Raw genomic sequence first — 24,052 nt, forward strand, 5'->3', positions numbered from 1 at the left:
AGAAAAATACCGCTGGCAAATCTTCAAGTCTAAAGTTTCTCAAAATGAAAAAACAGAAGTGCCTCTAAATTGTAATTAAGTAGTGTGCAGTACTTAAGCTAATGTGCTTAAGCCACTTCCGGGAGAGGCTTTGAAAGAAACGTTACAGCTTCAGTATAGAGCCACGCAGGTGCAGTGTGGATGGCCAGGGGAAAAATATGGAGTGAACCTAAAACAGAATGATATACAGGTAATTTGAAAATGTACAAGATCAGGGCTTAAACCTGGTTTTAAGAAGAAAAAAGTAAAAAAATAAAATCCATAAAACACAGAAAATGTCCTGGCAATTTTCTGCCAGCACGTTATACATTTTAAATCCTCCTTATTTTAAAACAGTACATTGCACATTGTACATTGTGTGTATTTATGCATTTTTGTTCAGTACAGAGTCGACTGCTTTATCATCACTTGCCAAATGTTTACTTTAATAGCGATGGAAAAATAAGGCATTTTGATGTGCTTTCATTTGACCTTTGTGATGAGAAGGGTTGTATTCTCACCCCATCTCATCAGCTGTGCCTTTCATCTAACATAAACTGCATCTCCCCCAACTCCAGTCGAGCATGTCTTTTTCAAACGACTAAAGCACTTGTAGAACCTGCGCTTGAAAGATTATATTCTCACATCAAACACTGAATAAAGGGTGAATCTCACCCAAAAAACACCCCAGATAACAAAAAACCCCTAGCTGCTTGAACAGACTTTATCTTTGTCTGTATCATATAATTCAATCTGGAGGTGACAAACTGTGTTCTAAATAGTAGAGCCTTAAAGCATTGCACAGGAAAGTGAGCTTTCTTTGGCTATGAATTCCATTAAATTATTATTCTAGCAAGCTGAAAACATTTTTAGATTTTGTGTGTGTGAAGTGGTGCTGTATGCATATGCTTTTTGTTGGCTGCGTAAGAATAAGCAGGTACATGCAAAGTGCTCCATTACCTCCATTAGTCTCACAGTGGCATGTGCAGCCATCAGAAATATCCAGTGTTGGGTAAGTTACTTTAAATTAGAAACTTAGTTACATTACTAGTTCCATCAAAAGTAACTCAGTTACTTCAAGTTACTCGTTACTTTCAAAGTAACTAGTTACTAGGGAAAGTAACTTTGGTTTTACTCAGAATTCTCTTGTTAATGTGCTGCTTCCATAACTTTGCCAGTCTTCTAGCTTGCTTACTTGCCACAAGTGCACTGTGCCACCTACCAATAGAAAGGAAAAATAATGTGCATATTTCCACGAGAGAAATCCCACACCTGGACCGTCATTGACTGCTGCCATGATTCTAGCCTACGTCACAGCGTCATGTGCGCTTTTTACATCCAACACAAAAACTGCAGTCGTGGTGATTTTGATTGTACTCAGAACTCGGAAATTCAGCCTTCCGAATAGGAAGATGTAGGTAACACCAGACTGCAGATGAGCTGCACACAGGGCTGGACTGTATTTAATAATGTACTTAATAACGCGTTAGTCCCAACACTGGAAATATCACTGTTCAAACAGCACGTCTTTGTGTACTGATATCTCTTGCTGTGCTTAAAAATGGTCAGCGGGAATGCACTTTTCCATTTAGCAAAAAACAAAAAACAAACAAAAAAAAACCAACTGCCAAAATGCCTTAGCAGGATTCGAGAGTGTCCATAAGTGCGGCACTGTTGCTAGTAAGAAGTAAGTCTTTTTTTTAATGCATGGAGCTGGGCTTCTAATGCTGGTAAACCAGTCAGAATGCTCGTTACTGCTGATGTGCTGTAGATATTTTAAAAAACGATTTAAAATTCAGATTTTTAGACAGTTACGAGAAAATGTGCTCCCCTCAAAGAAAATGTGTTCAAGAGGAAATTAAAACTATTAGCAGCCAGTATATGCTGTGAGCTCTATGCATGACACATCTGTGTGGTTTCTGCCCGTTTCCAGCTTCACATGCTTAGTCTCACACAGGTTGTCGCCATGGAGATGCTGAAAGCCTCAGAAGTCTTTCAACCACATTTTGCGCTCTTTGAAGGGTTCAGCTTTTCTGATGAATTTGAGATGCTAACAACATAGAATGGACTGTTGCTTTCTAGTTAAATTCACTTGCTTTCATTATTTTTGTGCACAGGTGAACAGGTACTGTAGCACTTATGTGCCAAGACCAGATTTTTCTCATCAGTCTCATGGAGGTCAAATAAAAGCGGAAATAGCAATCGCTGTCTACACTTTTAGCGACCATCTTTAGATGAAAGGTTTATTTCTTTAAATTGGTGCATTTTAACACGAGTCAGCAGGGACTTTTGAAGGCAGCCTTAAGAAGGACTGAATAAGGCTGATTTTTGAATTTGATTTTGTTTGAGCTCCTAAGGTTGGTGCTTATACTGAATATTTGATTTTCAAGAAATATAGTCAAAAACAAACAACAGCAAAAAAAAAACCTTTTCCCTATTTAATTCTGTATACTATGTGTGTGTTTTTACTCTTCTCTCCCTGAATTGTTTAAAACAAGAAGGGACTGATCGAAGAACATAAATGTTTAAATTTATAAATTTACTTTTTGTCTTAGGTACAAAATCAATATAATTTAACCCTTCTGAGTTTGAATGCTCTCAAAGTTATAAGATGCAATTGTATGAGTTAGGGAACAGAGGAAAAAGCTTCTGGCAACTAGCAAGGATTTGCATAAAACAAAAAGTGCTAGAAGCATTAAGCCACTTTTGAAAACACCAGCTGAACATGAAAACATATTTTTACTGAGAAAGGCTGAGAGAAAAATAACAGGACACGGGATTTGTACAGTTGTTCAAAGAGACACACACACACACACACACACACACACTTAGATTATTTTTTATGGAGGTGACAAAAACTTTGTTTGAGCAGAAACACAGTATGAGATATTTAATCCCTGGGGATTCAAAGTGTTTGCAAAACGCTTCTCTTATCTTCAAATTAAATGCCAGCAGAACATTTTTTTTAAACCTTTTTTCTGAGTTTTTCTTCTAACAATAAGCTGCAGTGCAGGCTTTGGATCCTTGTTTAAACAGTGTAAACTTAGTTATAGAAAAATTCTGTTATAGTTATAGATAAGATCTGCTTGTAGATAAAGAGCTTCGCTTGGTAATGCCATTCTTATCAGCGCTTTGCATGTTTACTTGACATTATCAAAGAAAGTAATTGTTAATGTTTCATCAGGGTGTTTTTCATGCTGCAGTGCACATCCTGCTACTCCCACTGCCCACTTGAAGGTGAAACAGGGTTACATCGTCTGTTCTGCCTGATCCACTTGTGACCACTTTCACATTAGTTTTCATTAGCAGCCTGCCAAGTTGTTACCTTGCTTGCCTGATAGAACTCGAACTTCCTTGTTATGGTCGAGGCCATTTCTATTTTGCTTCATATTTTATCAACAGTGCAGCTTTTACAAACTAATTGCACTTGTTTTGCTGCTAATTTACACATGCTTCTACAATTCTAACAGGTATATAACAAATTAACAAATTCCTCTGATGAGGAAAAGCAGAAGGGAATGGATGGATATTGAGGGAAACATGAAGATGAAACCAGGAGATGTCCTTACTGAATCATCAGAGCTGAAGAGGTGATGGAGAAACAGGTTTACCTTTTAGGTGACATGAATGAGTTGAAGGGAAGTTATGAACTGTTTCTGAGAGACAAATGACACCAGGATCCTTTTCTATGTAGCTGACAGCTGGTAACTGTGCAGGGGTGGGTCTAGCAAAGTTTTTCCAGGGGGGCCAGGTAGGGCATTAACAGGGAAAGGGGGGCACAAAGAAATACTTTTTTCTTATTCTCATTTAAAATGTCTCGCTTTTATTAAATAATTATCTGAATCTTACAACCAAAGTTTTTATCTGATGTAAAATGTATAGAAATCATACATATACCAACAAGATAGTGTACATCACTGTCACAACAGCATTTGTTTTCATTCAAAGACTTTATGGCTTTTCCTATAATGCCTGGTGGGCCGGTCTCTAGTCAAAATGCCCGGGCTGATTTTTTTTTTTGTCCCAGTCCAGCCCTGCTCTAAACTCGTAATGAAAAAAATGAGCATCTGTTCTATTTAGTAATATTTGGAACAGAATATAAAACAGATGTCTGCGCGGGGGAGACTTTGATGCAGTCAAACTACTTTTTGAAAGCACAGCAAGCAACCCTGCACTGAACTGTGCTGGCTTCATTTTTAAAATTTGGAAGCTGTGTTTATCTTTTCAAATCTTACAATCCATGGAGGACAACAGCTTATTTTTTACCACACAGGATATCAGAATCAGTGTTGCCAACACCTCAGTAAGAAAAATCGCTACTGGCTGTCCTAAAAGTCGCTAGAAGTCGCTAAACGACGTCCTTGCCTAATTTGCATAATTGGTCATGCTAATGTCATTGTTACCTACGTTGTTGGAGAGAGAAATAACATCGTGGAAGAGACATAAAGTGAGTAACAAACGTCCTAAATGCATTTAGAATTTATTTAGAATTACAAATAAAATTTCTTTTAGCAATTGTTTTTTTTTCCATGTCACAATACCAACCTTGCTCCTTTATCCGGCTTGGACCGGAAAAAGTGACCTGAAATAGGTGTGTGTGTGTGTGTGTGTGTGTGTGTGTGTGGTTTTAAACCTTGTGATCCACAAAACAGCATAAGAGTAAAAGAACTGACTTCGCTCGTGCGTGATTCATTTGCAGTTTGGACGCACAGGTGTGCACATCTCCTGCCCTGATAGCAGCTGGGGGCTTTGGCACGGGTGAGGTGCCCACAGCAGCATAAATAAGTCTCCAATAACATCAGAAAAAGTGGCCAGATTTGTCGCTAGTCGCTTTTTTAGAAAAAAAAAGTCACCAAGGGGGTCTGAAAACTCGCTAAATATAGCAACAAAGTCGCTAAGTTGGCAACACTGATCAGAATAGTAGCTATAAACACACCTGTCAACTTTTTGTAAAAATACTTTTTTTTTAAAGCGAATAAAACTGAATTATCATTAGACAATAACAGCTGGTTTCAACAACAGCAACATGTATTATCTTTAGTTCTTCATGTGGAAGAAAACAAAAAGAAAAAAGCTAAAAATGAAAAAAATACATATGCTTCTGATTTCACTACATGTTTATGGGCAGTAGACATATTCTGAAGAAAAGCAATATCCATATAGCCTGACTACCAGCAATGCAAATTTGTCCTCTGTAGAGCACCTTTCTAAACCTGAATATCTCCCATGCACTGCATACTACAGAATTACCTCCTTTTGGTATCTACAGAGGACATTTAGGGCTTTCCAATGATACCAAATGTGAAGGGGTGGAGCTTTGGGAACTTTAGTTTTTTCATTAAGGAACATGGCAGCCATCACTGCAAGCACATTTTATGGGAAGAAGAAAAGTGCATAAAACTTCTTATTGGGGAATTTTTAGCTATAAATGTTAGCATATTTTAAATAAGTCTCTTAATAACACATTAAAACATAGTATGCTTAATTCTAACTTCATTTTAGTATAGTATTGAAGTGTTTAAAAAAATGTCCTCCGTAGTGGACATTTGTAGTCATTTCTTCCATTTTGTTCTGTTTTTTTTTTAAATGACCAGAAAAGGAGTCCTTTTTAGAAGCAGAAAGAAATTTATTGCAGTTTGATGAGGGAAACTCAGATCTTGAGTTGTCTGATGAAGAAGATCATAGGGAATAAGCCCTTGACGAAGAAAGAAGGAGCATCAGGGATGGTACTCAGACCTGAACTTGCTGTCATTAAGTGGTTGGACAGTTGTCATGGCATCCTCTGCCTATGGCAATCAACCTCAGGACAGACGCACAAGATGGTTTAAGAAAAACAAAAGGTTTGTCCATGTGCCAAGTCCACTGGCAATTGCTGAGTACACTACCAATATAGGTGACGTGGACCATATTGAATGTTGAGTTTCTACAGGATGGTCTCTCACACTCAGAAATTGACAGTATGTGCAGTTTTCTACTTTTTTGATCTGGCAATCACCAACTCGTGGCTTCAGTATAGCAGTGACTTGCAGTTTTGGGGGAAGAAACCACTACAGTTCCTTGAGTTCAAACTTCTCCTTGGTGAAGAGTTGAAGCAAATGTTTGCCATCAAAGTTCATTTTTACACGTTCGGCCTTCCAATGTCCTCTGCAGTGGACATGTGATATCTAAAAATTGTAAACTTTTTTTTCCCAAAAAATTATTTCAGTCTTCTAATTACTTTACAAACATTGGGGGATTTAAAAAAAATTTTGATTGGACAACATTTTTTTTTCCTGGTAGTCAGGAGGATAGAACAGCTTCATTACATGACTGCTTGGCTCAGTCCTGCTTATTTGGAATACTGATGATTCCTGGTTGTTTGTCAGAATTCTGTGGTTCACTATTTTGTGCTTTCAGGAGGTGAGAAATGGCAGGAGGCAAAAAATAATGAACAAAATGGAAAAAAAAAATCAATTGCTGTATATGCAAATATGGTTGTTCATCTTTAGGGCTGCAACAATGTGTCGGCATAACTGATGACGTCAACTACAAAAATTTGTTGACGCTGAATTTTATTGTTATATACTAATACTAGTAAATGTGTTTTTGTAACTGCAGTACATTACAGGAAGCCATGGGGGCAGTATCATCTATATCAGGGGTCACCAACCTTTTTGAAAGTGAGAGCTACTTCTTGGGTACCGATTAATGTGAAGGGCTACCAGTTTGACACACACTTCTCAAATAACAAATTTCCTCAGTTTAACTTAATTATGTGTTATCATTAATAATTAATGATATTCATCTATGTACGGACACTAATTATGTTAATTATTTTTCACCATAATTATAAAGAATGCAATTAGGAAACAAGGTAGGAAACATAAATATCAATATGCAACGCTTTATTTCTATATATCTCTGCAAGTATTTACATTTTGAAGTGATCACTTCTACAACATTTTCACTTACCACTAACAAATTTTAACAAATCATGCACTGTTACATACATTATTTTTGTATGTATGTAACATACAAAAAATCAACTTTCAAATTTTACAGAACTTTTCACCAAATTGGCAGCATTTTAAAGCAAATTGTCACATGTTACACTTAACAAACACATTTGTTTTTCAATAATTAAATTCAACTTTGACATGACACTGTAATGTTGCCACTGAGAACATCTAATATGGCTTTCTTTGTCTGTTAGTGGGAAACCTGGCATTGCATGCTGTTCACCAGTGTGTTGTAATCTGGGGTATAACTTGACACTGCAACTCTGAGTGAGTCTTGCAGATGTGCATCGGAGAGGCGTGTTCTGTGTTTGTTCTTGATGAAGTTCATGTCAGAAAAGGCTGATTCACAAAGATAGGTTGAACCAAACAGGCTGGCAACCTTCATAGCTGCTGTGCACACACCACTGTACTTTTCTGTGTCAACAAGGCACCAAAAGTTTGGTGCACCCAGATAGGCTTTGAGGTGGACGTCATTTTGCAATGTTACAATTTCGATTTCCACCTGTCCAGCATCCAAGCTGAACATTGAACTTAGTTGCTCAGCAATGCATGTTGTGTCCACATTCATGAAAGGATTGGAAACAAATGAGACACATGGCTCAAGCTGATCAAGGTCACAAAACCTGTTCTCAAACTCTTGACCAAGTCGGTTTATGACTTGAGTGTACTTTTCTGCAACTTTGTCAAAAGTCTCAGATGCAGAAGCATTGTCTTTCAGCACCATCTGCACAGAGGGAAAGTGCAGCACCTTTTTTCTCTGTAAATGCACAGAGAAAATGTTCATCTGGGCTTTAAATCCATTTAAAGCACTTATCATGTCAGCAACAGTCTTACCTTTGCCTTGCAGCTCACAGTTCAAATGGTTCAGTTTCCCAGTAATGTCTGTTAAAAACGCAAGGTCAAGTGTCCACTCAGTGTCCTCCAGCAGAGATGTGTCTTCCCCTTTGGATTGCATGAACTCCTTGATTTCACCCAAAAGTGACAAAAAACGAAGCAAAATCCGTCCCCTGCTGAGCCATCGGATTTCCGTATGTAGTAGCAGGTCACCATATTCAGCTGACAGCTCCTCCAATAGCACCTTGAATGTTCTGTGCTGTTTAGCTCTGGAGCGGATGCTGTTTATGATCTTCACGACGGGAGTCATGACGTGCTCAAAGCCGATCACCTTTGCGCATAACGCCTGCTGGTGAATGATGCAGTGGTAATGCATGAAGTTTGGGAACTCTGTGTCACCTTTACAGTGAGCGATGAATCCCGTATGTCGGCCGATCATAGCAGGAGCCCCGTCGGTAGTCACTGATACCAGCTTTTCCAACGGTACCTTTTTCTTCGCGAAAAACTCCTTCACCGCGTTATAGATGTCAACTCCCTTCGTTGTTGTCTTTAGCGGCAGTAGTGTCAGAAGTTCTTCTTTTGTGGAGAAACCATCAAATACCATCCGGATAAAGACCATCAGCTGTGCTGTACTGCTGCTGTCGACGGACTCGTCACACTGGATGCTAAACCAACTGCACTTTGCCAGATCCTGATCCAACTGATCGGCCAAGTTCCCGGACATAGCCGACACTCTTCTAACAATTGTAGTTGCCCCCAGCTGGACATCAGAGAGAGTGGAGATTACATCATTTCCATATTTCTCGTCTTTAAGCACAGTTTTTGCAATTATCATCATTGCTTCTTTGAAATACTCCCCGTCTAAAAATGCCTTCTTTTTCTTAATCATGAAATGTGTAGCTCTAAATGAGGCTTCGGTTGCTTTTTGAGAGTTTTTCACCGGTCTCGTGAAAAAAAGACTGCTGTTTGCTCAAACCTGCCTTTAATTCGCGGGCCTTTTCCGCTCGCAGTGTGCTGCCCTTTGGGTAGTTAGCATGGTAGCTTGTGTGACACGTTCGGAAATGTCTCTCCACGTTGTGCCGCTTTGCCGTTGCCACAGTTGCCCCGCAAATGAGACACATGCATGAATCTTTCACAGAGGTAAAAAAGAACTCTTCCTCCCATTCACTGTGAAAATTATGTTTTCTTCCTTTTTTCCGCCATGTTTTCCTCATCTCCTCACCTTTGCCTTTGCTGGTCTTCACAGCAACTGTTTCCGTGGAGACCAGCTAGCACTAAATATTAGATCATGATCTAATATTTAATAATAAACATTTTTTTTTATATATTATCTCTAACAAATTAACGCCAATGCAATTGTGATTAAAAAAAAATAGCAAGAAAAAATAAAAATAGATGCAGCTTACTGGTAAGTTGTTATGGTGAGCTATTTTTAGAACAGGCCCGCGGGAGACTCATGTGGTCCTTGCGGGCGACCTGGTGCCCGCGGGCACAGTGTTGGTGACCCCTGATCTATATCATCTGCCAAGACTTCACTCAATACTAACAAAGAAGAATGTAGCCAAATGTAACAGAGGAGGATGAAAGAAAATGGAAACTGAGGTTTTAAAAAATGTGAAAGCATTTCACAGACAACAAAAAAAACTTCTCAGGTTGATACTTGCTAAGCAAACACTGTTTCAGTTTTGTTAGCTAATGAGTGAAATGCAACAGTGAACCATTAGACTGAAGTAGCTTCACTTTCTCCTATTTTTTCTCTCACATTAATATTAGCGTTTATTCTGAAACCTATTCCACCTTACGTTGGGTAGTTAATCTGTGGGTTAGACAATGTCAATAATTAATGATATACATAATCAGTTAAAAGATTTTAATTGGCATTGAAATCTACACCATCTGAGAAACTGATATATAACCAAATTTGTGATTAGTAACGGCCTCTTATAATTCAGTTTTGTGTTTTAATAGTATTAATCAAAGGCGTATAGATGAGTTTGTCCTGAAAAGAGGCTCATGCACCTCTCAAATGACTGAAGTTGTGACAGAGAGCAGCTTTATCATGGTTATCAGCAGCTGGGAACATCATCTCAAAGATAAGAGCAAGCCTCACTCCAGAGCAATCGTGAATTCATGAACCGATTCATCTGTTAACTTATTTTGGACTGGAAAATAAAATCTTTTTGATTTCATTTGAAGAATTATTTGAACTTATGTACAGAAGTCATATATTGTGAAAAAATAAATTTCTAAAAACCTTTTAATAGGCACCTAAGGTTCTTAAAATATCAGCCTGCAGATTTCAGTGTCTCCAGATTCAACAAGGTACTGGAAACATTCCTCAGATTTTGGCCACTTGAGTACAGTGAACTCACTGTCATGTTCAAGAAACCAGTTTGAGATATTTGAGCTTCGTGACATGTGTTATCATGCTGGATGGTGGGTACACAGTGCTTATAAAGGAATGGACACGGTCAGTAGCATTACTCAATCAATTGCTGAATTGTTACAATCTTCTGTCATCTAGTTTTGTGAGCCCATACTCATTTTCTTTTTCTGAGATGGTAGAAGTGGCATCTGGTGTGCTCTTCTGCTGCTGTATTCCAGCTGCTTAAAAGTTTGATGTGTCCATTGGTTATTTGCTGTTGCATTCCAGTCAGCTTGAAGCAGTCTCCTTTGATCCCTGGCATCAACAAGGCAACTTCACCCAGAAAACTGGAGCTCATTAGATATTTTGTCTTTTTTACACCATTCTCTGTAAACCCCAGATATGGCTATTTCCCAGTAGATCAGTAGTCAAAGGAGCTTTCAAAGAAAAGCGTCTGGACTTTAAGTTACTTGAAGATGTTTCACCTCTCATCCGAGAAGCTTCTTCAGTTCTAAGGTCAAATGGTGGAGAGTCCCAGATATAAACCTAGTGGGAGTAACCCCCCACAGAGGGACAAAAGGACCCCCTGATGATCCTCTAATCGCCTGAGCCAAGGTGTGAAACTGGGTGTGGGTCCCAATCAGCCAGAGATTCGGGTGAGCTCATTGTGAAACCTGGCCCCACCTTATCATGCGAATTCCTGAGATCAGATGGCCCAGGATGTGAGTGGGCGTTAAGGCGTCTGGGAAGGGATCTCAAAACTGGATTATAGATGGCAGAGAGTTGGTGTCGTAAACCCCCGCCTCTGTTCAAAGATGGTCGCTCACAGTGGACATAGATGGCTTCTTTCACTCCTCTTTCAAACCATCTGTCCTCTCTGTCCAAAATGTGAACATTGGCATCCTCGAAAGAGTGTCCTTTATCCTTAAGATGCAGATGGACTGCTGAGTCTTGTCCTGTGGAGGTGGCTCTTCTGTGTTGTGCCATGCGCTTGTGAAGTGGCTGTTTGGTCTCTCCAATGTAGAGGTCTGGGCATTCCTCGCTGCACTGTACAGCATACACCACATTGTTAAGTTTGTGTTTTGGTGTTTTGTCTTTCGGGTGAACCAGTTTTTGTCTGAGCGTGTTGCTGGGTCTGAAATGCACCGGGATGTCATGCTGGGAGAAAACTCTGATACACCGGCTACATAGGGGATGACAATGTTGTTGCGTCTGTCCTTCTTATCCTCCCTCGCTGGTGTCTGGTCTTCTTTTCTGTGCCTCTTTGCTGACTTTAAGAACGCCCATTTAGGATAGCCGCACGTTTTGAGTGCTTCCTTTACATGTGTGTGTTCCTTCTTTTTTCCTTCAGGCTTAGAGGGAACATTTGTGTTCCAGAGGGTGATGGGAGTCAAAGAGGAGGTACTGGTCCGTGTGTGTGGGCTTCCGGTAAACTTCGATGTTGAGGGCTCCCCCGTGTCACCTATTGTAGCCAACCTTTACATGGAGGAAGTGGAAAGGAAGGCTCTTGGCTCTTTCAAAGGAAGAGTACCCAGCCACTGGTACAGATATGTAGACGACACCTGGGTCAAAATCAAGACACAAGAAGTGGAATCCTTCACTGCGCACATTAACGCTGTGGAAAAAACATCAAGTTCACCAGGGAAGACACAAAGGACAACTGTTTGCCTTTCCTGGACTGCACTGTGCACATTGAAGAGAACGGCAACCTCAATGGCTCAGGCGATTAGAGGATCATCAGGGGGTCCTTTTGTCCCTCTGTGGGGGGTTTCTCCCACTAGGTTTATATCTGGGACTCTCCACCATTTGACCTTAGAACTGAAGAAGCTTCTCGGATGAGAGGTGAAATGTCTTCAAGTAACTTAAAGAAGTCCAGATGCTTTTCTTTGCAAGCTCCTTTGACTACGATGACCTGGATGACTGAGAACCTTCACAGACACAGTAGATCAGTAGTTTCTGGGACACGCAGACCAGCCCATCTAACATGAGCAAAACATGCCACATTCAAAGTCACTTAAATGTTTTCCCCTCCTTTTGTTGCTCAGTTTGAACTTCAGATGGTTGTCATTGCTGTTTCTACATGCCTAAATGCATGGACTTGCTGCAATGTGATTGGCTCATTAGATATTAGTGTTAACAAATAGATGAACAGGTACACCAAATAAAGTGTCCAGTGAGTGTAGTGGTAGGGTGACATGCTTAGAGCAAAAAAAGAAAAAGCCTGTGAAACCACCATACACCATGATCCAATGAAGATCCCAATTATAACAGTACAAAGAAACCAGACTGCCAACATGGACTTCACTGCAAACCATCCAGGGAAGAAGATGATGTACCACTGATATTATGATATGATACTTTTATCATGTAAAAGTGCATGATTTTGAGATGTTGTCACCACAGCTGCTGGCCCGAGTAGGATTCATTACCAAACTGTATGACTTAATTTTTTTTTTATGGTTGTTAAAGCCTGGCAGGAGAGTTCAGCTGACGGTGACATTTTTGAATGGGCCTGGATGCCCTGGGCCCATAATGCGGACACTGACCCTCACCCGGCCCAAATAGGATCTGACACTAGCACTTTCTTTTCTACCTAAATATGTTCGAAAGATCCTGCGAAGACTGACCAGAGGCCATGTGAATGCAGCAGAGACACAAATAGATTAGTACATAATTTTGTCTTTTCCAGGCTGAAAGCATGTTCACACTAAAAAAAACCTTTTACATAGAAATAACCCTTAAAAATGGGTCCAAATAGAAAAGAAAAAAAAATCACTAACTAAAATGTAAAAGGTTTATTCAATAAAAGAGTAGTTCTTTTTCACAGCGTTGATGCGTTGCTATAACCACACAGTTATTCATTCACATTATGACAGAAAATTTTTTACTTGACCTGATGGGTACATTTATCCAGGAACATTCACCTGGAACAGAATGATAATGAATCTACAGATCCCAGGAGTTCACACAGTCTCAATATGGACCAACGCTGATGCCACTGATTACAGTTTAACAAGCATAGTAGATATACATATAGTAGAATTCAACTCAGTAAAGCTGGTATGTAATCATCTTAGATACCTAGCTTTACCACTAAGAAAGCTATATCACTCCACTTGTTAGATAATAATGTTAAAATGCTCCAAAATACACCCACATTATAACCTTGTCATAATAAGGCTGGCTTAAAAGATTTATTTGCAAACTGGCAACAGGGAATAATATGCGGACTGGTGATGTGAGGAGTCTTGAGGCACTGGACAGTAACACACGGGCGGAGATTTGTGAGATCCAAGGAGAATGCATTGAAGGGAGCAATGACTTTTTCATTACCAAACTACATGACTTAATTTTTCTCATAGTTGTTAAAGTCTGACAGGAGAATTCATCTGAGGGGTCATGGTGACAATTTTTGAATGGGCCTGGATGCCCTGCGCCCATAATGCAGACACTGACCCTCACCAAAGCGGAACAGTTTCGTGATCGAAATTAGGTAACCTGACACACAGCAAACAGACATGTCAGACACCTATGTCTTCGTCCACCTTAAAATCAAAACAGCTGTGCCCCTAACAATGACAAATAAACCTTATTACAGCTTAAACATTTGAATTAAAAAATATCATGCTTTGTGTATTTGTCACACAAGAGTAAAGACAGAATTTTTTATTTTATACCAGGGTGTAAACATCCTTGTTCCTGCTCCAAAGCTGCCCTTTGAAATGCGGGCATCTATGGGGATGACTCACATTTGAACCAGTCTCCTTCCGGACCACTCAAAGACCTGCAGCTTTCAGCACTTTGCTGCTGGCAACACAGCGGAAAATACATTTGTGCTCCTCACTCGCTGTTTGGAAACACATGCGTGTCTCATGACCCATGAAGAACTGCATTTTGTGTCTGTATCCAGAGGTCAAATAAATAAAAAGATCTCAAATTTGGACTCATCAGACCAAAGCACAGATTCCCACTGGTCTAATGTCCATTCCTTGTGTTTTTTGGCCCAAACTAACCTCTTCTGCTTGTTGCTTTTCCTTAGTAGTGGTTTCTTAGCAGCTATTTGACCATAAAGGCCTGATTCACACAGTCCTCTGAACAGTTGATGTGTCTCCTACTGGAAATCTGTGAGGCATTTATTTGACCTCTAATCTAAGGTGCTGTTAACTTGTGACTCGGATGAATTTATCCTCAGCAGCAGATGTGACTCTTGGTCTTCCTTTCCTGGGGCGGTCCTTATGTGGGCCAGTTTCATCATAGCACTTAATGGTTTTTACAACTGTACTTGGGGACAACGTTTTAGCAATTTTCCAGACTGACTGACCTTCAATTCTTAAAATAATGATGCACTGTCATATCTCTTTACTTAGCTGATAGGCTAAGGGCTGTCAGCTGTGTACCAACCTGACTTCTACACAACACAACTGATGGTCTCGACCCCATTGAGAAGGCAGAAAATTCCACCAATGAACTCTGACAATTCTCACCCGTGAAAACTATTTCAGGTGACTACATCATGAAGCTCACTGAGAGACGGCCAAGGGTTTGTAGTGCTGTCAACAAAGCAAAGGGTGGATACTTTGAGGAATCTAAAATATTAAACATATTTAGAGTTATTTATCATGTTTTCTTTGCTGCCTAATTCCAAATATCTTACTTCATATATTTGATGTCAGTATGTATCTACAATGCAGAAAGTAGTAAAAATAAAGAAAAACTATTAAATGAGAAGGTGTGTCCAAACTTTTGACTGGTACCAGGCCTCTGGTAGCAGTGAAACTTGAAGGATAGACTGCCTGCAGGGGTGAGAGGAGTATTTGATATATATGTGAAGAAAGAAATAATTTCTAAGCTGCATATTATCAGCCAGCAATTGCACAACAGCTAGAGCAACAATATACAAGTTCAGGGAAAAAGACGCCTACAGCACAATTCTTTTATTTAACCGTGATTTGTGTTTGAGACAGCTGTCGTGAGGCTGAGTGCTCTAGTACCAATCATCAATAGTGGGCCGTAAAAGGACAAAGAAAAATGTCACTGTACTCTGAGAGAAAGTGAACAAAAAGACCAAAAATTAACATTTATAAAGGGAAGTTCGAGTTTCTTCAGCTTTTCAGTTGAGAAAATTGAAACTGCAGCTAGGAGTAGTCAGCATGAACGTGGATGCGTTGAACTGATAGTTGTAATACATGAATATCCTGCTGGATCCCAGAAGAGTCAAATGAATTTGACTGACAAGTTTGACATGAGTACAGAAGCACTGTCTATGTCAACAACAAGGTAAACTGGAATACTACTTTCAGAAATGCTTCTGATCCCTGCAGAATGTTAATGTAGAGAAAAACAATTTTCAAGGTCACTTTTACTTATTCCTGACACTCTCTCTGCTGGTTGCCATTTCTCTTGCACACAAAGCTTGTGATATGAAAAATGTTGAATTCCTTTTATCAATTGATGCTAAGTGGTCCAAGTGAGCCAATACAAATATCCCCTACACTATTACACCACCAGCAGGTGACTACATCAAGGAATTCAACTAAATTCAATTTTAGGATTTTTAGGAACCACAGTAGGGCTGTGCGATATGAACAAAATCTAAATCTCATATCCCGATATAAGAATTCTATCATCCCGATAACGATATAAATCACAAAAATGTAACATTTTTTGTAAATTATGTGAATCTCAGGCAGCTCGTCTTGCGGGAAGTGTTTCCAGCTGTGCGTCATGTATCTGGAGTCGAGTGTTTTAACCGATGCATGAAACAATACATTTTTAGACATAAGTTGTAACGGCCGCCGTTTTCTTTGTGAGTATTTATTACACGGCGTGCTGCGGGGAAAAGCTTGTTCTAACGTTTGAGTCTAAGGTTTTTTTTTTTTTTAGCACCTGGCGGCTCTTTTTTTAATTCTCAGCCGTAAATAATCTGCTCTTTCACGTGATTCAGTTTATTTTGAAAAGTCTCAACGGGATCTTGAGCTTTATTGTGAAAGGTTTATGTGAAACATAAACAAGCGGACACGCGATTGTGTTACCGTTGTTGTTGCTAACGACAACGCATAAAAACAGGCGCTTGTCCGTCTGTAGTGTGGTTATATTACATATAAGAGAAAGAGAGAAAGAAGAAATTAATATAGCCATTACAGTGACCATCAAAAGGATGAAAAAATGCTGTAAACAGTTTATTTTGTGACACCATGAAACAAGCGATAGCATAAAATGAAACGATAGACGTTTTTATATCGTCATCCGATATATATCGTTATATCGAACAGCCCTAAACCACAGGTAAGCCAGCAGTCTGAGAGCGAAGTGCTCTGTTTGGGGTTACTAATAGAATAAAATCTGTAAATCGTCAAGACATTGCATGTGAGGAGAAAGATTTTAAATTTCATTCTAGATTATCAGTAGGCCAATGAGGAGAAGAAAATATGGAAAAGCTCAGGTTGGATCCAAGTTTTCATGTTGTTTATACCAAATTCTGAACCTGCCATCCAAATGACAGCAAAACTCGAGACTCATCAGACGAGGAAACATTTTTCCAGTTTTCTATTGTCCAATTTTGGTGAGGCTGTATGAACTGTAGCATGAAGCTGCATTGATTTCCAACAGTAGCGTCTCTTGTGAGTTCTGCAGTGAGTGATCTTTTTCTGCATAGCTTGGCTTTAAAAAGTGGTTATTTGAGTTAATGTTGCCATCAGATCAAAGCAGTGTGGCCATTCTCCTCTGACGTCTAGAATCAGCAAGAGATTTTGACCGAGGGAGCTACAGCTCACTGGATATTTTCTCTTTTCAGACCATTCTCTGCAAGACCGGAAGAAGGTCTAGTAGAAAATCCCAGTAGGTTAGCAATTTCTGAAAGACTCTAAAATACCCAGCACCAACACCTACAGCACATTCACAGTCGATTAAATCACCTTTCTTCCCTTTTCTGTTCAGTTTGAACTACAGCAGGTCTTCTCGACCATCTCTACATCCATAAACACACTGGGTTGATGCAATGTGATTGGCTGATTAGAGATTTCTGATAACGAGCAGCTAAACACGTGTATTTACCAAAGTGGCCATTGAGTTTCAGTTCATCTTACTTATGTAAGGCATTTTGTTCGTTTGTTTGTTTTTTCAGCTTTAACACAAAAACTTTTGCAATAAATATATCTTATCTCAGCTAAGAATTTGCAGTACAAAAAAGCTAAAACTGACAGTTCAATTTGTAACACATGTCGAAAGAGTAACACCGATAGTAAGTGAATATGAACCATTTTATTACAAATGTTGAATTTGCAGCCTGCCTGATGACACACTGGTAAAAGCTGCATATAACCTATTCCGTGCATGGCTTCAGTGTATTTAAATAGCCACTGAAAATGTTTTGGAATACTTTATATCAGTTATATAACAATAGAAACTTTTGTTATTGCTGATCTTCAATCATTCCTGTAATTATAGCCAGTGCCTATATTTTAGTTTATCTTGCCTTTCAATGGTTTGATCGTGAAACCCTGCTTTTATCAGCAGTCTACTAATGAATGCTAGTCAAAATAGGCAGTGACCTGTAATCTCACAAAAAGCACAAAATAAAAAATCAGCACTGAAAACTACCAGAGTGTGCAAATCTGAATTCAGCTGCATTTAAATGTTGTGCAGGTAATTAGTAGTCATAAAGTGGCATATTGGTAGGTAGAGACCTAAAAAATACAAAACATGGCTTCAGAAACAAGCCAAATGCTAACACATGTAGGCATTGTTCAAGTGAATTTCATAATTCAAAATACACCACTGTTTGCTGGTTTAACAGATGGGACATAATTGAGGAAATGTGGACTCTTCACTGCACCAGTTAAGTGGAGTCGCAGGTGGCAAAAGGCAGTAAGAGTAGGCACTGTGGTGCAGGGTAAAATGCCAAAAGAATAAAATGCAGAAAATTAGTTGGAAGACTTTAGTATGCTACGTAAAGTCTTCCAGAATAATTTTTGACCCATTAGTTTTTTCCATCATTGCACAGATGAAAATCTCAGTCGTGGCATTTTCATAACGACCAAATGTACCACAGGTCAGATGAAGGATGACTCATGCTGAGTGCAGAGTGTGCTTCTGTCCCATCGTCCTTCCATTAATACGCAACTCCTCCAACATTCATGTTCTGCAAATGACTCTCTGCTGACACCGTGGTTTAAAGTGACCTTTGATGGATTACAAGCTCTTACTCTTTTTCTAGAATCATGTACTGGGCTTGTAAAAACCTAAGAATCGGTTTGGAAACACTAAACCACATCATTACGTGTGTATGTCTTCACTTTCCTGGTAAGTCCATAGTGCCATGGGTAACAGCAACAATGGCAGACTACACTAGTCAAATGTCATCACTTAACGATGTCATTTGTGTGTTTTTGGCTATCAAGCACAAAGAATACCTGGAATTCCCTCTGTTCAAACCACAGGATTGCATGGCAAACAAATGGAAATAAAATTGTTTTGCTTACCAAGTGATCAGAATTAGTGTTGTTTATTTAAAATAAGAAATGCAGTATACATGGGGCGATCGTGGCTCAAGAGTTGGGAGTTCGCCTTGTAATCAGAAGGTTGTCGGTTCGAGCCCCGGCTCGGACAGTCTCGGTCGTTGTGTCCTTGGGCAAGACGCTTCACCTACCGCCTACTGGTGTTGGCCAGAAGGGCCGATGGCGCGATATGGCAGCCTCGCTTCTGTCAGTCTGCCCCAGGGCAGCTGTGCCTACAACTGTAGCTGCCTCCACCAGTGTGTGAATGGGTGGATGACTGGGTACAGGCCATTTACCATACATTAATTATTACCATTTTTAAAAGTAATGCATTTTGTTACTAAAATACTTGCAGGAGAATAAAATTTGTTACACTGCTCGTTACATTACTTTTACATTACTCTTTCACATGGTCTCTGATGCACTCTCATTGTCATTAGTGTTACTGTAATGCTATAATGTAATGCATTACTGTTAGTTCAGTAATCACATTACGGCTAGATATGTTGTAATTTGTGTGACAAAGGTTCGAAAGTTATCTGCAAGCTGGACAGAATTTTTTTTAAATTTCACACAAAAGTTTTTTTGCTTCCTGTGCAGTTGTGCTACAGTCATTTACTGATTTCAGTTTGTGTGGTGGAAGAGGAAAATGCTGGAGTGGAGATGTGCAGATTACTTTTATTTTTATTGCAGAAAGGACAAGAGCGTGATGGTAAAGTGCGAACTGTGCCCAGTAGAGAAATGGCTGTATTACACTGCTAACACAACTTTAAAGTAAATCCATATTTCATTTATATTTAATGCTTAAATGTTTTGATTTTTACATGTTTGAATGTTTACCTGTACATAGTAATAATTATGTGTTGAAACAGCCCATTTGGTTTTCCTGCATTTATCTGAGTCCAGGACTTCCTGCAGCCTCACGTTTTTATTGTTACCTGATGATTATGTGACAATGTGTCTCAGGTCACTTTGTTGAGTAACAAGAAAGTAATGTAACAAATTACTTTGTCCAGAAAGTAATTGAGTAACCTACCGCGTAACTATTAAATTACTTTTTTTTTCTTTTTTCTTTTTTTTTTTAGAGTAACAACCCGAATACTGACCGTCACATATTTACCATTTAATAATATAGATCTTAGGCTACACGTCCATATATCCATATATGTTGCACAAACATTTGACATCAAATTTGTTTGATTTGTAGAGGGTGGGGGGGCAACTTCACTCACAACAATTACCTGTATCTGTGCCTCTAGCTCCTTGATGGTTTTTGATGTATTCCCATTCTGTTCGTTCAGTCTTGCCTCTGTGTTTTGAGTCTGTGTCAAGTTAGTATGTCTGAGGCTTGGTCTCACTGGTAGTTGTTTTCATCTGGTGGCCTCTTGTCTCTTGTGCTTTATATTTAGTGGTGGTGTGCGATACTTTAAATTTTGGTATTAATCCAATGCCAAAATAAAATAAATGGCTAGTATTGCCAATACCAAAACTGATACATTTAACTTTTAATAAGCAGCTTATGTATCAAAGAGCAGTGTGTAATTATTTATGAGATGAAGCATCATGAATTTGCATTGAATTCTAAATTTTAACAACCACTAAGTCACTGTGATTTTTAATTTCCACAATAATTAGTTAGCACAACAAAACACACCATTCAGCTTTTCATGTATTTGAAACTGTTTTTTTGTTTGTTTGTTTGTTTGTTTGTTTTTTTAAACATGAAATGTATATGTGCCTGTTTCTAAAGCACTCTGGGTCAACTTCTGTTGTTTAAATGTCCTATGGGATATAAATAAAATAGATATGATAGTCAACACAAAAAGGTTCAGATATTTTTCAGAGTGCATGTCTGAGGTGTATCTATTTATTTCCTAAAAACAACTAATTGAAGACATTCAGTGGGCTACATGCTGCTGAACTTAGAAGACAGAAACAAAGGATCAATCCTATCAAGATACTCTCACTCTGATACCATTTCCAGCATTGGTATTAATACTGTCAATATCTGGATGGATCTGCTCACCTTTAGTATTTTCCTCATCATCCTATGTGGACATATTGTCTTAGTCTCAATCTGCTCTTTTTGTTCTCCCTCATGGTTGGTTCCCTCTTCATTGTGTGAATGAGAATTAGTTGAGCTGTTATTATTTTGTGCTTTGGTAAAGGCTAAGCAATAAAGCTGCTTCTAAGTTTACCTCTTGTTTCCCAAGTCTGACGTTTTAGGTCCAATTCCTGCCTGCTGCACAGCCGACCTTGACCTATTCTGGTTGGTTAAAAAAATGGAAGTGTACTGTGAATCTACTCGCTAGTGGGACAGCTGATCCATTGTCAGTTTTAATTACCTTTTCTCACTGCGGTGCAAAATATAACACCAGACTATCAGATACCAAACCACTGATGATATGGGAGTAACCAGCACCTCTCACTAATGTTATAATCCAGTGCATCAGGGCACAGACTGCTTTGTTAACTAATAGTTCTCTTGGCTTTCTTTTGTTTTTCTTTTGACATTGGGTGACTTTTCACTCATTTTCAGTGAAATGTTTATTTTAGGTCACTCATAAGTCAATGAGTAATTCAAAGGCAGCTAATTCAAGGGATGAACCAGCGTTTTGTCTACACTCAGACAACTTAGTGAAGACCCATTTTTAAATTGTATCTTTGGCATTTTGTTAGTAACATCCTGTCATGAAAACACATTTGTTTCCTTGTTTTTGGTTGAATCTATGAAAAATGTCAACGGTAACACAGTTTAAAAGGTATAATCGTATTTAAGTAATTCCCAAGTAGCTCACCAAACTGAAAATTAACCTAATGCTAACATATCTCAGCATGCCTCAGATAGTTGATTCTGTCCATCTCACAATGAACAGAATTGAGGAAGTTCAAGGAAATGGAAGAAAAGAACACTACATGTCTTTAAGAAACAGGTAAAAATACAACAGAGCTAACACCGAACCTGAGAGATTCATCTGGCCCTTCAGCTGATCTGTTCACTGATGCCTCATCAGAATTGGCCTAAATGGAAGGGTGGCTGTGAAGACCGGAGATGGAAAAAGGTTCAAGTATGCCAAATTACACAAGGATGGCAACAGGTCTCATCTTTAGATCTAGTGTGCTCAGTGTAATTTTTTTTTAAAGTGTTACTTTTGTCATTTAAACAAGTGGACGGCCTGGTGCATCTGGGTTTTGTTTTTGTTTATGTTTTTGAGAGGACGAAGAGAATCAAACTTTTCTACAGTGTGTTGGTGGCTCCTTATATTTTGTGGTCTGTGATGTAATTGTACTTTTTGTTGATTTACATGTTTAATGACCTCCATTAGGTTTGAGCCCGTCTCAGATCCAAAAGTATGTTTGCATTCTTACTCGCATTGTGCTACAAATTGATGAATGGAATTTTTTCTGTAGTTTTCACTGATAAATATAAGAGCAAATTAAAATTTGGTGATATTTTTGTGACACTTTGTGGAAGCATAAGAAACTTCTTAAGATATTTTTGTTATTTATACTGATGCCTATTGGCTGAGTGCGCAAAATTAATAGATGGAATCAATATTAAAAATAAATAAATGAATACAAAGATCAAAGGTAAGGTTTAACTTGACTTAAAAAGAATATATTTTAAAATGTTTAATTGTATTTGTATAAATAAATAAAAATGAATCACTGTAATAACAACAACAATTAACTTTACTGAATAAATACTAAATTACTATCAATAAATATGGAATAGATTATTTATTACAAACACAAATGCAGATTCATAACTGATCAAACAACCGGATAATCCCCTGTGAGCAAGTGACTGGCAACAACGGATAGAAAGAACTCCTTTTTAACAGGAAGAAATCTCTGACAGAACCAGGATATGGGCAGGGGAGGTATCTGCTTGTAACTGGTTGAGGAGATGACAGCACTGAGAGTTACATAGTGGAGGAGAACCTCTGTGCATCCTGCACTCTGAGCCTGCAAAGCTTAAGGGATGGTTCAGAGTCACCTGAGGTTTAATCAAAAAGGAAAGTTTTGTTTGATCTTAAAAGTAGAGACAGCATGTGTCTCCAAATCTAAACTGGGAGCTAGTTCCACAGGAGCAGAACCTCACAATTATACTATACTTTTTACTGATGACTCAGGCTTCATGCTTCCTTGAGTAAGACTGAGTCAGAAAGTAAAATGTCCAGTTACGCCACCGGCTTTGAAAAAACAAAAATAATCACAAAGCTAAATCCTTCAAGTTTTTTAAAGCTGTATTATATACAACACCAATCGTTTATGATTAGACAATATTAGTTTAAGCTATTTATACAAATTCATAGCAACTGATAACACTTAGCAAACTTTAACCACAAAACGTATTTAATTTCCAGAACTTAAAAGGAATAATACAACCCTTATTAATCAAATGCATTTGAATAATTTACATATTGGTTGCTGTTATCTGTAGTTATAGGGGGTTTTATCCCCTAAAATAAGAAAAAGCGTAATGACAGCCATTATGCTCCTGGTGTCAGCGTAATGACTGAACATGTATAATCTTATCTCTGAGTGAGCAGCGCATCAAACTGCAGTGGATCTGTATACAAGGATAACAGAAAAACCCTGACCCTGCTATTCACTTATATTAGAGATTCACACAACGAATGAATGAACGAATGAATGGATGAAGTATTAGGTCAAAGTCAAAACACAAATAAAACAGCTGGAATCCACAGCTGTGCGTGTTCATGGAGCTTGCATTTTCACCTGCTGGACATCACTACCTGACAAGTTTAACTGTCTTCAGAACATTGCAGAGGCCTTATTGACAGTATTTGGCTCTACATATCTGCGTGAGCAGATTTTCTCTCACACGAAGAGTGTCCTCAGGTAGCCGTCTGCATGCTGGACACTCGTAGACCTGTGTCTCTGAGTGGGAGACCAAAGGTCACATTAACATGTCCATCTAGGGCTGGGCGATATGACCCAAAATTCATATCTCGATATTTTTTAGCTGGATGGCGATATAAGATATATATCTCGATATTTTTTTAAAGCCATAAAGTAAGAACAAAAAGAGAGTTCTTAGTCAAAGCTGTGTCTCAGATGTCACACAGGCACTTTTATTAACATAAAGCATAGATGTACATGAAAAAAACTACTCAAAAATAAATTATGAGCATTTATTAAAAATAATGCTCCATAAATAAAAGAAAAGTATGTTGTTTTTGTCCATAACAAAAAGCTCACAATTGTGCAGTCAAAATTTAAACTAAAAGAGGCTGAGCATAATAACAAGGGCAGATTTCACAGCTGCTCTGTTCCCAACTTCTACTGCGTGACTGACAGCCTGGAGTTTGAAA

At 38.7% G+C, this 24,052-nt stretch overlaps 3 protein-coding genes across 3 annotated transcripts in view; 1 reads left to right on the forward strand and 2 right to left on the reverse strand.

Annotated features, from left to right (window-relative positions):
• Window positions 1-24,052, forward strand: part of LOC146707787 (serine/threonine-protein kinase pim-2-like) — a 174,938-nt gene that overhangs the window by 143,646 nt on the left and 7,240 nt on the right. The gene's annotated exons all lie outside the window — the stretch shown is intronic.
• The window catches only part of cdk2ap2 (cyclin dependent kinase 2 associated protein 2), a 44,238-nt gene that overhangs the window by 14,284 nt on the left and 5,902 nt on the right, over window positions 1-24,052 (reverse strand). The window lies entirely within an intron of this gene.
• Window positions 7,709-8,685, reverse strand: LOC146707796 (general transcription factor II-I repeat domain-containing protein 2-like). Its single transcript, XM_085460777.1, has 2 exons — window positions 7,851-8,685; window positions 7,709-7,740 (listed from the first exon to the last, which is right to left on the reverse strand). Exons 1-2 carry the CDS (start codon window positions 8,683-8,685, stop codon window positions 7,709-7,711), a joined length of 867 nt encoding a protein of 288 aa, XP_085316903.1.

Source organism: Copadichromis virginalis, linkage group LG6, assembly GCF_057382275.1.
Source record: "Copadichromis virginalis isolate Kocher_CV1m ecotype Utaka linkage group LG6, C_Virginalis_male_GT1.1, whole genome shotgun sequence".
NCBI classification, from domain to species: domain Eukaryota; kingdom Metazoa; phylum Chordata; class Actinopteri; order Cichliformes; family Cichlidae; genus Copadichromis; species Copadichromis virginalis.

Excerpts from the sequence above, each read along its gene's own strand:
- LOC146707796 (XM_085460777.1), bottom strand. The coding sequence starts at position 8,685 with ATGATAATTGCAAAAACTGTGCTTAAAGACGAGAAATATGGAAATGAT. Across the intron at positions 7,741-7,850 it reads CTGTGAGCTGCAAGGCAAAG|ATGGTGCTGAAAGACAATGC; the intron begins GTAAGACTGTTG and ends CCCTCTGTGCAG.